This window comes from Amblyraja radiata, chromosome 8 (assembly GCF_010909765.2).
Source record: "Amblyraja radiata isolate CabotCenter1 chromosome 8, sAmbRad1.1.pri, whole genome shotgun sequence".
In the NCBI taxonomy this organism is placed as follows: domain Eukaryota; kingdom Metazoa; phylum Chordata; class Chondrichthyes; order Rajiformes; family Rajidae; genus Amblyraja; species Amblyraja radiata.
This window is the reverse complement of record NC_045963.1, coordinates 67,383,419-67,399,869: the sequence shown is the minus strand read 5'-3', so window position 1 is coordinate 67,399,869 and position 16,451 is coordinate 67,383,419. Positions and strand designations below refer to the sequence as shown.

The following is a 16,451-nucleotide window of genomic DNA, read 5'->3' as shown; positions in this document are numbered from 1 at the left end:
CCCGCCTCATAACAAGAACCGGCCTTTATAACAAGAGGAATCGAAAGTAGGAGCAAAGAGGTCCTTCTGCAGTTGTACAGAGCCCTAGTGAGACCACACCTGGAGTATTGTGTGCAGTTTTGGTCCCCTAATTTGACGAAGGACATTCTTGCTATTGAGGGAGTGCAGCGTAGGTTTACAAGGTTAATTCCCGGGATGGCGGGACTGTCATATGCTGAGAGAATGGAGCAGCTGGGCTTGTACACTCTGGAGTTTAGAAGGATGAGAGGGTATCTCATTGAAACATATAAGATTGTTAAGGGTTTGGACACGCTAGAGGCAGGAAACATGTTCCTGATGTTGGGGGAGTCCAGAACCAGGGGCCACAGTTTAAGAATAAGGAGTCAGCCATTTAGAACGGAGATGAGGAAACACTTTTTCTCACAGAGAGCTGTGAGTCTGTGGAATTCTCTGCCTCGGTGGAGGCTGGTTCTCTGGATGCTTTCAAAAGAGCTAGATAGGGCTCTTAAAAATAGCGAAGTCAGGGTATATGGGGAGAAGGCAGGAACGAGGTACTGATTGGGGATGATCAGCCATGATCACATTGAATGGCGGTGTTGGCTCGAAAGGTCGAATGGCCTACTCCTGCACCTATTGTCTATTAGATATCAACTACGTCCTTTTGCAAAATGTGTAGCAAGGGACTGCAAATGCCGGTTTGCACTGAAGATACTGGAGTAAATAGAGCGGGTCAGGCAGCATCTCCGGAGTAAATGAATAGGTGACATTGCAGGTTGAAGGGTTTCATCCACAATGTCACCTGTTCCTTTTCTCCAGGGATGCTGCCGGATCTGCTAAGTTACTCCAGCATTTTGTGTCTATCTTCGGAGTAAACCAGCATGTGCAGTTCCTTCCTGCACACTTCCTGCCCTTGGTCGTACTGCAAATTAGTCTGGAGGAGGAGAGTGCCCTTACCCCAGTACCATTCACTTAGCAGTCCCAGCTTCTGATCACCCCTATCTACATAGGATGTACAGCCCAATGCTAACTATGCCCATTTAGTCCATCCACTTATCTGTGCATCACACACAAGCCTCCTCTCACTGCATATCTAGAATGGTCATTCATTGAGAGGTACAAATTCTAGCAGAGCCAGCTAAACAACATTAGTTACCAAGGCTCCGAACAGCAGGAACAAAATATAATGAGTGGACAAAACTCAAATCACAGGTTAGGTAATGGTTGGCCTATGGTCTTGATGGAAGGTACAAAAGGGCTTAAACATGATCAAGAGGTTTAAGACTGTTAAGTCAAAAAGGCACAACAGAGGATGTACTTCCTGTGGCAGCTGAGGAAGCACAATCTGCCACAGGCAATGATGGTCCAATTCTACACGTCTGTCCTCACCTTCTCCATCATGGCCTGGTTTGGCTCAGCCACCAAGCACGACACCTGGAGGCTGCAGCGAATCGTCCGATCAGCAGAGAAGGTTATTGGCTGCAACCTTCCCTCCATTGATGAACTGAACACTGCAAGGGCCAGGAAGCGAGCGGGCAAGATCATCTCTGACTCTTCTCACCCTGGCCACAAACTCTTTGAATCGCTTCCCTCTGGAAGGCGACTCCGGATTGTCAAAGCTGCCACAGCCAGACATAAAAACAGTTTTTATCCACGAGTAGTTGCTCTAAACAGCCAAAAATCTGTAGCCTCATTTGATCTGGTATTTTGTTGGTTCACATGCTTGATCAATGGTGTTTTATCATTAATGTTTTATTATTATTAATGTTTAGTGTTTTCTGAGTCATTCGTAACTGTCACTGTACGTCATGTTGTTACTTGTGGGCGGAACACCAAGGCAAATTCCTTGTATGTGAATACTTGGCCAATAAACTTACTTACTTAATACATGAAAGACTTTAGTTAGGGGAGCCCAGAAATGCCAGGACTGTTCTTCTTGAAACAGAAGATCAGAAAGTGGCCCAAGTGGTTTACAATGAGGGGTTGTGATGGAGAAGAATAACAATTCTGAAGTTGGATAATAACCAGGGATTGCAAGATGAAATTCATTGGCAAAAGACCAAGGAGAGGCCTTACTCTGCTGTTGAAATGCAAAATGCTCCAATCCCAAAATGGTGATGGAAGCAGATTAAAAAGGGCATAAGACAAGCAGTCTGGAATGGGGACATTCCAATTATGCAATGCTGGGGATTTAGACATAAGCAAAACAGTTCCTTCAACGTGCAAACACACAGAAAGTAAGCATTCGGTACTGCAAGAGGAAAAAATAATTCAATAAATAAATCAGATTACTTTCTCCTTTATTTCTAAAATATAGTTTTGCCTCAGTAGCATCAATGCAACTCTCTCCAGTATTCATGTCGGAAGGAACTCCAGATGTTGATTTACATCGAAGATAGACACAAAATGCTGGAGTAACTCAGTGCACACATTCCTTCTATCCTGAGATACATTCCTGCCTATTACTCCAACATTTTGTGTCGATCTCTCTCCTGCGCTTCCTGTTTGGTATCTCTCCGTCCCTCCCCCAGCCTTGTTGGCCTGCTAGTTGCACTGTCTGCATACATATATCCCTTCATTCACTTCTTTCACAGCCAACATAGAAACATAGAAACATAGAAATTAGGTGCAGGAGTAGGCCATTCGGCCCTTCGAGCCTGCACCGCCATTCAATATGATTTATTTATTTATTTAGCGAATGCAAAGTCCTTTAGCCAAGCAGTTGCCTCTTGATCTGCTGTATGAAGGGTGACAAGTCCTCCTTTGAGTCTTTGTTGAGGGCATGCTTCAATGATGTGTTGCATTGTTTGCTGCTCTCCACAAGCACACCATGGGGTTGGACTGCTGCCCCATTTGTGAAGGCTGGCCAAGCAGGGGCCATGTCCAGTCCTGAATATGATTCAATATGATCATGGCTGATCATCCAACTCAGTATCCCGTACCTGCCTTCTCTCCATACCCTCTGATCCCCTTAGCCACAAGGGCCACATCTAACTCCCTCTTAAATATAGCCAATGAACTGGCCTCAACTACCCTCTGTGGCAGGGAGTTCCAGAGATTCACCACTCTCTGTGTGAAAAAAGTTCTTCTCATCGGTTTTAAAGGATTTCCCCCTTATCCTTAAGCTGTGACCCCTTGTCCTGGACTTCCCCAACATCGGGAGCAATCTTCCTGCATCTAGCCTGTCCAACCCCTTAAGAATTTTGTAAGTTTCTATAAGATCCCCTCTCAATCTCCTAAATTCTAGAGAGTATAAACCAAGTCTATCCAGTCTTTCTTCATAAGACAGTCCTGACATCCCAGGAATCAGTCTGGTGAACCTTCTCTGCACTCCCTCTATGGCAATAATGTCCTTCCTCAGATTTGGAGACCAAAACTGTACGCAATACTCCAGGTGTGGTCTCACCAAGATCCTGTACAACTGCAGTAGAACCTCCCTGCTCCTATACTCAAATCCTTTTGCTATGAAAGCTAACATATCATTCGCTTTCTTCACTGCCTGCTGCACCTGCATGCCCACTTTCAATGACTGGTGTACCATGACACCCAGGTCTCGCTGCATCTCCCCTTTTCCTAGTCGGCCACCATTTAGATAATAGTCTGCTTTCCTGTTTTTGCCACCAAAATGGAAAACCTCACATTTATCCACATTATACTGCATCTGCCAAACATTTGCCCACTCACCCAGCCTATCCAAGTCACCTTGCAGTCTCCTAGCATCCTCCTCACAGCTAACACTGCCCCCCAGCTTAGTGTCATCCGCAAACTTGGACATATTGCCTTCAATTCCCTCATCCAGATCATTAATATATATTGTAAATAGCTGGGGTCCCAGCACTGAGCCTTGCGATACCCCACTAGTCACTGCCTGCCATTGTGAAAAGGACCCGTTTACTCCTACTCTTTGCTTCCTGTTTGCCAGCCAGTTCTCTATCCACATCAATACTGAACCCCCAATGCCGTGTGCTTTAAGTTTGTATACTAATCTCTTATGTGGGACCTTGTCGAAAGCCTTCTGGAAGTCCAGATACACCACATCCACTGGTTCTCCCCTATCCACGCTACTAGTTACATCCTCGAAAAATTCTATAAGATTCGTCAGACATGATTTACCTTTTGTAAATCCATGCTGACTTTGTCCAATGATTTCACCACTTTCCAAATGTGCTGCTATCCCATCTTTAATAACTGACTCTAGCAGTTTCCCCACTACCGATGTTAGACTAACTGGTCTGTAATTCCCCGTTTTCTCTCTCCCTCCCTTCTTAAAAAGTGGGGTTACGTTTGCTACCCGCCAATCCTCAGGAACTACTCCAGAATCTAAAGAGTTTTGAAAGATTATTACTAATGCATCCACTATTTCTGGAGCTACTTCCTTAAGTACTCTGGGATGCAGCCTATCTGGCCCTGGGGATTTATCGGCCTTTAATCCATTTAATTTACCCAACACCACTTCCCGGCTAACCTGGATTTCACTCAATTCCTCCAACTCCTTTGACCCGCGGTCCCCTGCTATTTCCGGCAGATTATTTATGTCTTCCTTAGTGAAGACGGAACCAAAGTAGTTATTCAATTGGTCCGCCATATCCTTGTTCCCCATGATCAACTCACCTGTTTCTGACTGCAAGGGACCTACATTTGTTTTAACTAATCTCTTTCTTTTCACATATCTATAAAAACTTTTGCAGTCAGTTTTTATGTTCCCTGCCAGTTTTCTTTCATAATCTATTTTTCCTTTCCTAATTAAGCCCTTTGTCCTCCTCTGCTGGTCTCTGAATTTCTCCCAGTCCTCCGGTATGCTGCTTTTTCTGGCTAATTTGTACGCATCATCCTTCGCTTTGATACTATCCCTGATTTCCCTTGTTATCCACGGATGCACTACCTTCCCTGATTTATTCTTTTGCCAAACTGGGATGAACAATTTTTGTAGTTCATCCATGCAGTCTTTAAATGTCTTCCAATGCATATCCACCGTCAACCCTTTTAGAATTAATTGCCAGTCAATCTTGGCCAATTCACGTCTCATACCCTCAAAGTTACCTTTCTTTAAGTTCAGAACCATTGTTTCTGAATTAACAATGTCACTCTCCATCCTAATGAAGAACTCAACCATATTATGGTCACTCTTGCCCAAGGGGGCACGTACAACAAGACTGCTAACTAACCCTTCCTCATTACTCAATACCCAGTCTAAAATAGCCTGCTCTCTCGTTGGTTCCTCTACATGTTGATTTAGATAACTATCCCGCATACATTCCAAAAAATCCTCTTCCTCAGCACCCCTGCCAATTTGATTCACCCAATCTATATGTAGATTGAAGTCACCCATTATAACGGTTTTGCCTTTGTCGCACGCATTTCTAATTTCCTGTTTGATACCATCTCCAACTTCACTACTACTGTTAGGTGGCCTGTACACAACACCCACCAGCGTTTTCTGCCCCTTAGTGTTTCGCAGCTCTACCCATACCGATTCCACATCCTGCAAACTAATGTCCTTCCTTTCCATTGCGTTAATCTCCTCTCTAATCAGCAACGTTACCCCACCTCCTTTTCCTTTCTCTCTATCCCTCCTGAATATTAAATATCCCTGGATGTTCAGCTCCCAGCCTTGGTCACCCTGGAGCCATGTCTCCGTGATCCCAACTATATCATAGTCATTAATAGCTATCTGCACATTCAACTCATCCACCTTATTACGAATGCTCCTTGCATTGAGACACAAAGCCTTCAGGCTTGTTTTTACAACACTCTTACCCCTTATACAATTTTGTTGAAAAGTGGCCCTTTTTGATTTTTGCCCTGGATTTTCCGGCCTGCCACTTTTACTTTTCACCTTGCTACCTATTGCTTCTACCCTCATTTTACACCCCTCTGTCTCTACGCTCACACATTTAAGAAACCCTTTCCCTTTAACTCCATCCTCCACTAGCCCATTCGACACCCCACCCCCCTTATTCAGTTTAAAACCACCCGTGTAGCAGTGGCAAACCTGCCTGCCAGAATGCTGGTCCCACACCTGTTAAAATGCAACCCGTCCCTTATGTACAGTTCCCCCTTACCCCAAAACAGATCCCAGTGATCTAAGAATCTAAATCCCTGCCCCGTGCACCAGTTCCTCAGCCACACGTTCAGGTCCCGTATCTCCCTGTTCCTGCTCTCGCCAGCACGAGTCGCCAACAACGGACCAATGGCTCCACCTTTCTTTCGTCATCCGTGCCGCTCTGATTTATTCTGTACCCATTCACACCTCTACTTTTCCTCTCCGCTGAATCTCAATCTGAAGAAGGGTCTCGATCCGAAACGTCATCTATACCTTTTCTCCAGAGATGCTTCCTGACCCGCTGAGTTACTCCAGCACTTTGTGTCTATCCTTGGTGTCATCCAGCATCGGCAGTTCCTTCCGACATGCTTCGTCTACACAATTCAATTCAATTCAATTCAACTTTATTTAGTCATTGCACAAATACTAAGTATGGGTATTGGTTGTTTCTTTGGATGAAAGTCTGATCTGGATTTCTGAGTGACCACCTTGTATTAAATGTTAGGTCATACATTTCCATGTACCCTCTAATAGATCCTCTCATGCGGAAGCTTTCTGGATCTACTACTCCTTAAAGACCTTCACCACAACATGACCACTCTGGTCTTGGAAATTAAAGAGTCCTGCTCCTTATGGTTTCAATTGTTTTTTGTTTTGTTTTTAAACTCCTTCCACCCTCATCTCCATTATCGTATGTAGGCCAGAAATGGGGTCCAAGATTCAATACACATTTAACAATTTCCAACTGTATCATAGTGCTCTAACGGCTAGTCGTGGCCTCACTGACCTATGTTGTAACATTTAAGGAGTGGTCTACTTATTTCCCCAGAACAGAATCTTTTTTCCTGTTATCATCCAGGGAACTACTTGCTCCAGGGGCACAATTATTTCCTCACCCTTCAACCAAAGCCTTGCAGTGGAATTCATTTGCCGATTACACCAAGTTCCTGTCATTTTGTCCAAGGCTTTCCGAGTACTAACTACATCCATTTGAAGTTCTTTGAAAAAAAAGAGGACATGGGTTTAAAGAGAGGTGGAAAAAGCTTTAATAGGAACCTGAGGGGTAACTTTTTCACACAAAGGGCGGTGTGTGTATGGAACGAGCTGTTGGAGGAGGTAGTTGAGCCAGGTACTAACGCAACGTTTAAAAAACATTTAGACAGGTACATGGATAGGACAGGTTTAGAGGGTTATGAGCCAAAGGAAGGGTAGGTGGGATTAGTGTAGATCCGACATGTTGGCCGGCGTGGGCGAGTTGGGCCGAAGGGCCTGTTTTCACACTACATTACTCTAAACTTTGTAGTTCGACTAATTTCCAAGCCAGATTTAAGCAAATTGGGGACAATGGTGCAATTACTAATGTTGACAGTATCTTAATTGCAATTGTTTAACAATCTGTGTACTCAGCTCATCCATTATGCTATTTGTCCCTGTAGTTGTAAAAACTCAAGTGCCGTATTTCCCGGCAATGAAGACGCACCCCCATTTAGAGTTGTTAAATTTTGAAAAAAAGGTTGGAGGGACATAGACTTTTTCACGCTCAAAATAAATAAATAAATAAAATTAAAGTAAAGAAAGTAACAATTTATTTTGTCCAAGGCTTCCAGATCTCCTCCATTCTGAATGACTGAATGGGGGGGGGGGGGGGGGGGGGGGGAGTGGAGGGTGACAGCAGGTGGAGAGATGGTGAGAAAAATGGGAGCACACCGGGACAAGTTGATCAGTTGTGATCTTATTGATTGACAATACTAGTTCAAGGGACCAAAAGTTGAAGAGTTCCTTTCATAGCGTGTGGAGAGTCTGGCCCAGATCAGCATGGGCAGGAGCGTTGAGAAGGATGGGCTTGGGGATCATGCCAGCAACTCACTTACCGCAGCCACGGCGTTCCGGGCGCGGAGCCACCGCATTGTGGCTGGGGAGGGAAGTAGCTCGGGTGGCTGCGAGTGGCTGCTGGGTTCTTGGATCGACATGACAGTGGAACCAGCCGCCACCTCAGCCCGCTCACCTTTGACAGTGGTCTCCATCTGAACACCTCTCCCCTTCCGCTCGCCGGGCTCGCTCATGTCAGCCGCTTCCCACAAATCCTTAAATTCCGACTGCCGCCGGGAGCAGGACATGGCCTCACTTGCTGAGCTGGGTGACACTGCATGGCATTCACTGCCCGGTCCGTGTATTTCAATGTAGACAGTGAGGGGACCACCTCAAGAGCAAAGATCATAGAGCGGGCGATGGATAACAGGACAGTGGGCGGTGGAGCTTACTCCTGTGTCAGCGCGATCAAGGGACCATTTGAGGTTACTCGCACTGACACAGGAGTATGCTCCATCGCCCGCGGGTAAATTTTCGTGCCTTATTTTTGGGTAAAAAATAGCGTCTTCATTGCTGGGAAATACGGTACTTTGTTTTCAAACTTCAAATATACCACAGTAGCTTTGTTCATCTTTGATACCGAAAAGAATGTAATCATGGTGGCCTAACACTTAGTTTATGATGCCTACCAATTACAGTGTTGTGCACTAGATGCATATGTTACATCTTTCAATGAAGATTCTATTTGTCCTGCCACTGGCTGAGACATCCCTGGAACCTGTTTTATTTCTATGGTGCATCTGTAGAAGTTGGTGAGAGAAGTTGGGGCCATGCCAAACTTCCTAAGCCTTCTAAGGAAGCAGAAGTGTCAGTGTGCTGTCTTGGTCATTGCTTCTATATGGGTGGTTCAGGAGAGGTCATTGGTTAAACTGACTCCTAGGAATTTGAAGTATTCAACATCATTACTTCAGCACCGTCAATGCATTCTGGGGTAGGTGTACTGCTATGCGTCCCAAAGTCGATCACTATCAAGGTATTATTTCCCAATGGTTCTGTTTTTCATCCAAGAGGCAGCAATGTGTTTTCACCATTGCTTTGGGGGTGAGAAATGGACTCACAACCTTCAGATTGAGTTCACAAGGTCAGGAGCAGAGCAGTGGGCACCAAAGATCTTGGCTCCGCTATAAGATCTTTGGTGGGCACACCATTGCAGACCACACCCAACAGAAAAATCTGCATTTGCAATGAATTTCTTCACTTCTATTCAAAGCATTGTTACTTTTCACACAACACCTCAAACCCTTCCCCATCCCACAATTCATCCTCGCCACATCCAGTGGCTCACGGTGACTGAAGTTATTGCATTTTGTCACAGGTTGGCGATTGCCTGCTTTATTTAACAACCTTTCTGAACTAGGAAAGGTTTAATACTGACATGAGATCGTTGGTCTTGGCACCATAGAAAGGTCCCAGAGGTTCATTGCATGGGGATTCAAATCCATTCTTGGAGCTCCATGATGGAGTGAACTAGCATCTATACCACTGTCCTCCTAGGGCTGTCAATAGCCCAAGAATAGACTTTCCAAACCAACTACCTGCCCTGCATGACATCAGCACAACTAAGGCATTTCTTCTGTCAATCCAATCCGAGCATATTATCAGCAGTGGCGGACTGGGTCTAAAAATATTGGTTGCCAGGAGACAAAGGGCCCCCACTTCATCAGGGGCCCACTTGATATAGGGGGCCCACTTGCCATCGGGTAAGCTGACACCCTGGTCAGTCCGCCACTGATTATCAGTGCCATCTTTTAGAGCCATGCAACAAACAGGCCCTTCAGCCCATCAAGTTCATCCAACCACGTCAAGTACATACCAATCCAATTTACCAGCATTTGGGTCATGGTCTCTATCACTTTGGCATCTCGAGTGCTTGCCCAGAATTTTCTTGCATTTGCTCTGGGGTCCGTGGACACGAGGAACCAGGTTTGATGCAACTAATTTTACAAAATAGCCCTTATAACCATGAGACCTTTCGTCTAATCAGCTTGAGTTGGCGTTGCCTACAAATCCCAAAGGATGAGGTCTGACACTCCGCATCACCTCTTGCCCTCCATGTCATCCCCCACCCAAAAAAAACAACTCAACTTGCTTACCCTCTCTGGAAGGCACCTCCTCCTGGATCCCATTGAGCTGCTCGGATTTTTTATCAGGAGCCTCTTGAACCTCCGATTCCCCCTGCATTCCGGAAATCTGGCCATTGTTCTGAACGGACTGTTGGAACAGGAGGACACAGTTATTTTACTTCAGCCTGTTAAATGGACACACACTGGACCTTTGACTTTTGCTTAGTTTATTGTCACATACAATAGGGTACAGCGAGAAGCTTTATTGTTGCGCGCTCACCATTCAGCATAAAGACGATACACGATTACAATTGAGCCATCCAGAGTGTACGGATACATGATAACGGGATTAACATTTAGTGCAAGGTTAAGTCCAGTAAAGTCCGATTAAAGATAGTCCGAGGGTCTTCAATGAGGAAGTTGGTAGGTCAGGACCACTCTAGTTGTTAGTAGGGTGGTTCAGTTGCCTGACGACACCTGGGAAGAAACTGTTTCTGAATCTGGAGGTATGTGTTTTCACACTTCTGTACCTCTTGCCAGATGGGAAGGGGGAGGAATGGGTTTCAAATCCATTTTTCCCTCTCCCATGAGGTCACACCATTTTCAGCTGGGGTGGTGGGTGAGGGAAAGTCAATGTTATGATGCAACACAAGATATATTGATTAATCCAAGCACTGTACGTTCAGAGATGGACAGAATAAACCTCAAGGTCAGATTTAAGTATCCAAATCCATATTCTGTTCCATACCAAGCTTTTGAGTCGGAGGTGGATACTGCAGCATCTCAGTGAGAGGGGGAGGGGAGTTAAATCAATTAATGAGGATTATCCACAAGCAGCTGGGAGAGTAACTAAACAATTTACAAAACTCAAGAGATAAGAATGGTTTATAAAGAAATCAGGAATCCAGCACCATAAAAGGCTTTATAAAAATCTTATGCCCATAGACTAAAGCACAGAATAAAGTGGATGGGGAGGTTAGAACAAGGATAGATCACTTATACGTGGCCATTGTTCTCAAGTAAAATAAACTGATGGATGATCTGAAATAAACAGATTCAAAGAAACCATTTCTTATGAGGGGAAGGGGAGATTGAAATCAAGAACTAGAGTACAGGTATATAGAATGCTGGCCAATGGTACTTTGTCACATGTACTGAGGTACAGTGAAATTCTTGTTTACACACACGACAGTAAATGTATCATTATACATAAGCATATATTAAATTAAGTAAAGGATATAGGAACAGTGCACTGAGAGAGTCGCCAGGTTTGGCACCATTTTCAAATCCAAGTTGTTATCAGGGTAGAGTTCTTAACCTGGACATAAAGGCCCGTTGTCCTGGTGGTATTGCAGGAACGGCCTGGGCAAGTGCAGCAGTTGGCATCCTCCACCACTGGTCCACCGTTGGAAATCATAAGTATGTTCTCCCTAATAAAGGTGATGTTAGCCAAGGGGTAATGGAACAGAGCTGCAGGTCAGCCTCGATCTAATTGAAAGGCTCAGCTGGCCCTTGGGTTAAACCAATGGCTTTAATAAAGAGAGGCAAAGAACTACAGATGCTGGTTTACAAAAAAAAAGACAGTGCTGGAGTAACTCAGCGGGTCAGGCAACACCTCTGAAGAACATGGATAGGTGACCTTATGGGTTAGGACCCTTCTTCAGACTAGAAGAAGGGTTTCGGCCCGAAACGTTGCCTATTTCCTTCGCTCCATAGATGCTGCTGCACCCTCTGAGTTTCTCCAGCGTTTTTGGGTACCTTCTTCAGACTTATTGGGTGAGGGGGTGAGGGGGACAAAAGCTGGAAGTGAGGTGGGACAAGTCAAGCCCCCGGCTATTAATAATGTTCGACTGGAATGGGAGGAGGGGGGAGGGAGAGAGAGGGGTAATAACGGGATTCATTGTACAGTCCTTGCAAGAGGGGATAGCATATGGAATGGCCCAACTCATTCAGCCCCGCAGGATTCACATCAGAATCGAAGCCTGTAAATCAGGGGAAAGATATGACTCTTCTCTCTCCCTACAAAATAACCTCCCCCCCCACCAAGAGCTGACACACGACAGCAATCTAAAGCAGAATCAAATCGACTTAAATCTGCTCGAACTGCTTAATGCATTTCCACTGAATTTTTATTTATATCTTTAATAAAAGCCAAGAGCCAAAAAGGCTTTTAAAGCAGATGGGTGATGCAACGAGGGTGGGGGCTTATTAACTCCAGTCTGCACAACGTACTAACTACTGCCTTTGCAGGAACAATGCAAATCAGTTAGCAAGAAACCAGCATTGTCTTACAAAGTGAAGAGCCAACAGTATAAATGTTATCAAGTGATTTCATTCTAGCAACTTGCATCAGGGAGGGAGACGGATTGTTCTTTAAAGTGTTTCTATTAACAGTAGCCCCTTTATCGCGAGTGCCTGGGACTCCATATAGGAGGGGTGGGGCAATAGCTGAAACATCCTCACAGCAGTCAACCAGCAACCTTGAGGAGTGCAAAACCCTCAGGGGCCACTGGACCTGGAGTGGCCGAATCCAACAAGTTGAAGAATTTCCTTTCAAATGCGGTCATATCCAGACATTCAGGCTCCTGATTATTGATAAGATTGCCATAGTCACCATTTCTAATCTGCCTCAAAGGCACATCTCTCCTGCACTGGGTGAGCGATGCAACTACTGAGTGCAGGGTTTTATTTGATAACTGGGACAGACAGACAGACAGACCTACTGGAGAGGTTGTATGCATCTTTAAAGAGAGAGAGAAACATTTGTTCTGTGTGCATATACATTGGGGGGGGGGGGGGGGGGCAGGGTGTGGTGGAGACGCCCCTCAAACAAGGGATATCACCCTAGGGTGGCCCAAGGGGCAAGGGTGCCGGGTATAATAATATTTCAGTGAACACTACCATATCACACTAATGAATTTATGCATAGCTTCCAAGAATGCAGGAAGACGTTTTGCACAGTTCTTGTTTTGTGTATACGTTTTGTTCAGAATAAATTTTCTTTCGATTTAAAAATGTATACGAGTGAGAAAGACTGCAAAGTTTAGAAGGCATCAAATATAACCCAACTACAGAGAAAGGAAGGAGAGGCCCCCCAGGCCCATTAGACAGACCCGAGTGGCAGGAAAACACTGGAGGAAACGGTGAGAGAACACTTACAGCGGCACCTCACGTAGCATGCAGGATGTATCCCCAGGAACAACTCTGCTTATGGTCTCTGTGTTAAAAGGAGTCATCATAATGTTATAAATAGGAGAGGTTAGAAACAGTGCAGAAAAAGGCACAAAGTGCTGGAGTATCTCAGTGGGCCAGGCAGCGCCTCTGGAGATCATAGAATAGGTGACGTTTCAAATCAAGACCTTTCTTCAGAACTGAGGAGTCTGAAGGGTCTTGACCCTCAACGTCACCTATTCTCCAGAGTACACAAAAATGCTGGAGAAACTCAGCGGGTGCAGCAGCATCTATGGAGCGAAGGAAATAGGCAACGTTTCGGGCCGAAACGTCGCCTATTTCCTTCGCTCCATAGATGCTGCTGCACCCGCTGAGTTTCTCCAGCATTTTTGTGTACCTTCGATTTTCCAGCATCTGCAGTTCCTTCTTAACCACCTATTCTCCTGAGATGCCCCCTGACCCGTTGAGTTACTCCAGCATTTTACGTCTATCTACAAGATCAGTGGATACTGGATTGGGAAGAGCCAACATGCATTTAAAAGAAAGGGAAAAAAAAAAAACATTTAAGAAATCATCTGAAGTTGTAACTAGCAGCTCAGACAAGGCGAACCCAGTGGACATGCTGTACTAGACTTTCAGAAGGCCTTTAATAAAGTGCCATACAAGTGGCTACTTAAAATTAGAGTGCATATCATTTGCGGCAAATGATTTAACATAATAGGAACTTGTCATTTTCAGGTTGGTAGATAGTCAATGATGCAGGGATCAGTAATGAGACACCAGTTGCTCACAATACAATGATTTAAGTGGGTACACCACATACTCCTAATCTGAGGGAAGACATTCTTGCCATAGAGGGAGTACAGAGAAGGTTCACCAGACTGATTCCTGGGATGTCAGGATTTTCGTATGAAGAAAGACTGGATAGACTTGGCTTGTATTCACTAGAATCTAGAAGATTGAGGGGGGATCTTATAGAAACTTACAAGATTCTTAAGGGGTTGGACAGGCTAGATGCAGGAAGATTGTTCCCGATGTCGGGGAAGTCCAGAACAAGGGGTCACAGTTTAAGGATAAGGGGGAAATCTTTTAGGACCGAGATGAGAAAAACATTTTTCACACAGAGAGTGGTGAATCTCTGGAATTCTCTGCCACAGAAGGTAGTTGAGGCCAGTTCATTGGCTATATTTAAGAGGGGGTTGGATGTGGCCCTTGTGGCTAAAGGGATCAGGGGGTATGGAGAGAAGGCAGGTATGGGATACTGAGTTGGATGATCAGTCATGAAGCAGGCTCGAAGGGCCGAATGGCCAACTTCTGCACCTATTTTCTATGTTTCTATGTACAACATCCACATGAGTTGATGCCCCTAAGGTGGGTGAGGGGATATAAATAGGCTAATGGGCAAATGGTATACAATTTGGATTGCCAGTGGCAGGGGACATTGTGGGTGAATCGCAAGATTGGTGTTAGCTGAGGGTGTGCACCTCCTGTCATTTAAACAGCTGGATGCAGGCTCCGGCACTTACAGCAATGTTCAATTCCATTTGCTGCTCCTCAGCAAATAAGGAACCAAACCAAACCTGCGTGCAGCAAGATGGAGCCAACATTCAGACATGGGCCGACAAGGAACAAGGAAAATATGTATTACAGAAGCCAGCAACGGAAGAAAGGGCGGCACGGTGGTGCAGCAGTAGAGTTGCTGCCTCACAGCGCCAGAGACCCGAGTTCGATCCGAGTGTACGGGGATTGCTGGTCGGCGCGGACGCAGTGGGTCCAGTTTTCACGCAGTATCTCTAAACTAAAATCACAGGCGTTGACCATCCACAATAGTCACTCTTGACATTTAATGGTAATACCAGCACTGAGTCTGCCATTATTAATATCCTACAAGGATCCATTAGTCAGAAACACAACAGGACCACCCATATAAATACCGTGTCACAAGGGCATCGATACCCATGAGTATCCTGCAGCAAAAGACTTTCATCCCAACATCCCAAATTATTTTCACCATTCACAGGGCACAAGTTAAATGGAATACTTTATTCCCTCTATCTGCGCAATTCTAACAATGGCAGCTTGACAACATCAAGGTACTAATTTTATTGCCAACCTAACCACCACCCAATGGATTCATTCCCTCCACCACCAATGCAGTGGTTGTGGAGTGCACTTTGTACAAAACACGATGCAGTTACTCACCCAGGTTACTCCAATGGCATCACCCGAAGCCAAGACCTCCATCAGCCAGCAGAACAAGCCAGCAGCATTGGGAACATCATGATCCTGATTCTTTCTTTAACTCCCACAAGCCACACACCAACCCAATGTAGAAATATCACCAATCCTATATTGCTGCTGGGACTAATCCTGGAATTCCCTCACCAAAAGCCATGTGGGAACAACTTCTCCAGAAAGTGTGTAGAAAGGAACTGCAAATGCTGGTTTAAACCGAAGATAGACACAAAAAGTTGTAGTAACTTAGCGTGTCAGAGAAAAGGAATAGGTGGCTTGGGTCAAGACCCTACTTCAGAAGAAGAATTACTCCTGCTTTTTGTGTCTACCTTCACCAGAAAGACTGACTTGAAACAAGAAAGCAGCACACCATCACCAAAGGTATATAGGGATGGGCAATAGAGATTGACTGTATTGCCCAAACTCCAAGAATAAATAAATAAATTGGCAACATACTGTATCTTCACATCTGGCCCTTAATCACATTTCCATTGACATATGCAGAGTATATTTGTGATGTATTTGGGAACTCCTGCAGTCATGAAACAGAACAGTACAGGAACAGGCCCTTTAGCCATAGTGTCTGTGCTAAGCATGATGCCAAATTAAACCAATCTCTTCTACCTCCACTTGATCCATCACCCTACATGTTCATGTACCAGTCTACATGTCTCTGAAACGCCATAATCGTATCTACTTCCACCACTTTCCCCAGCAGTGCCTTCCATGTACTTACCACAAAGAAATTGCCCCACGCATCTCCATTTAAACTTTCCTTCTCTCACCTTATCCTCTAGAATGGACATTTCTACCCTGGGGAAAACACTGATTATCTACGCCTCCTACAGCCTCCGACACTCCAGAGAAAACAATCTAAGATTCTCCAAATTATAACTAATCCAGGCAACATCTTGGTGAACCTCTTCCACAGCCTCCACATATGTAGTTCAATGAAGTGCCCAGGCCGCCACACCCAGCAAAAGTCGCAAGCTACACAAAATTGCTGGAGAAACTCAGCGGGTGCAGCAGCATCTATGGAGCGAAGGAAATAGGCGACGTTTCGGGCCGAAACC

At 45.0% G+C, this 16,451-nt stretch overlaps 1 protein-coding gene across 2 annotated transcripts in view; it reads right to left on the bottom strand.

Moving 5' to 3' along the window:
• Positions 1-16,451, bottom strand: part of akap12 (A-kinase anchoring protein 12) — a 102,791-nt gene that overhangs the window by 34,263 nt on the left and 52,077 nt on the right. For both annotated transcript variants that reach the window (XM_033026142.1, XM_033026143.1), the window contains exon 2: positions 10,003-10,120. In XM_033026142.1, coding sequence (XP_032882033.1) covers positions 10,003-10,120 — 118 coding nt within the window. The remainder of the gene's footprint in view (positions 1-10,002; positions 10,121-16,451) is intronic.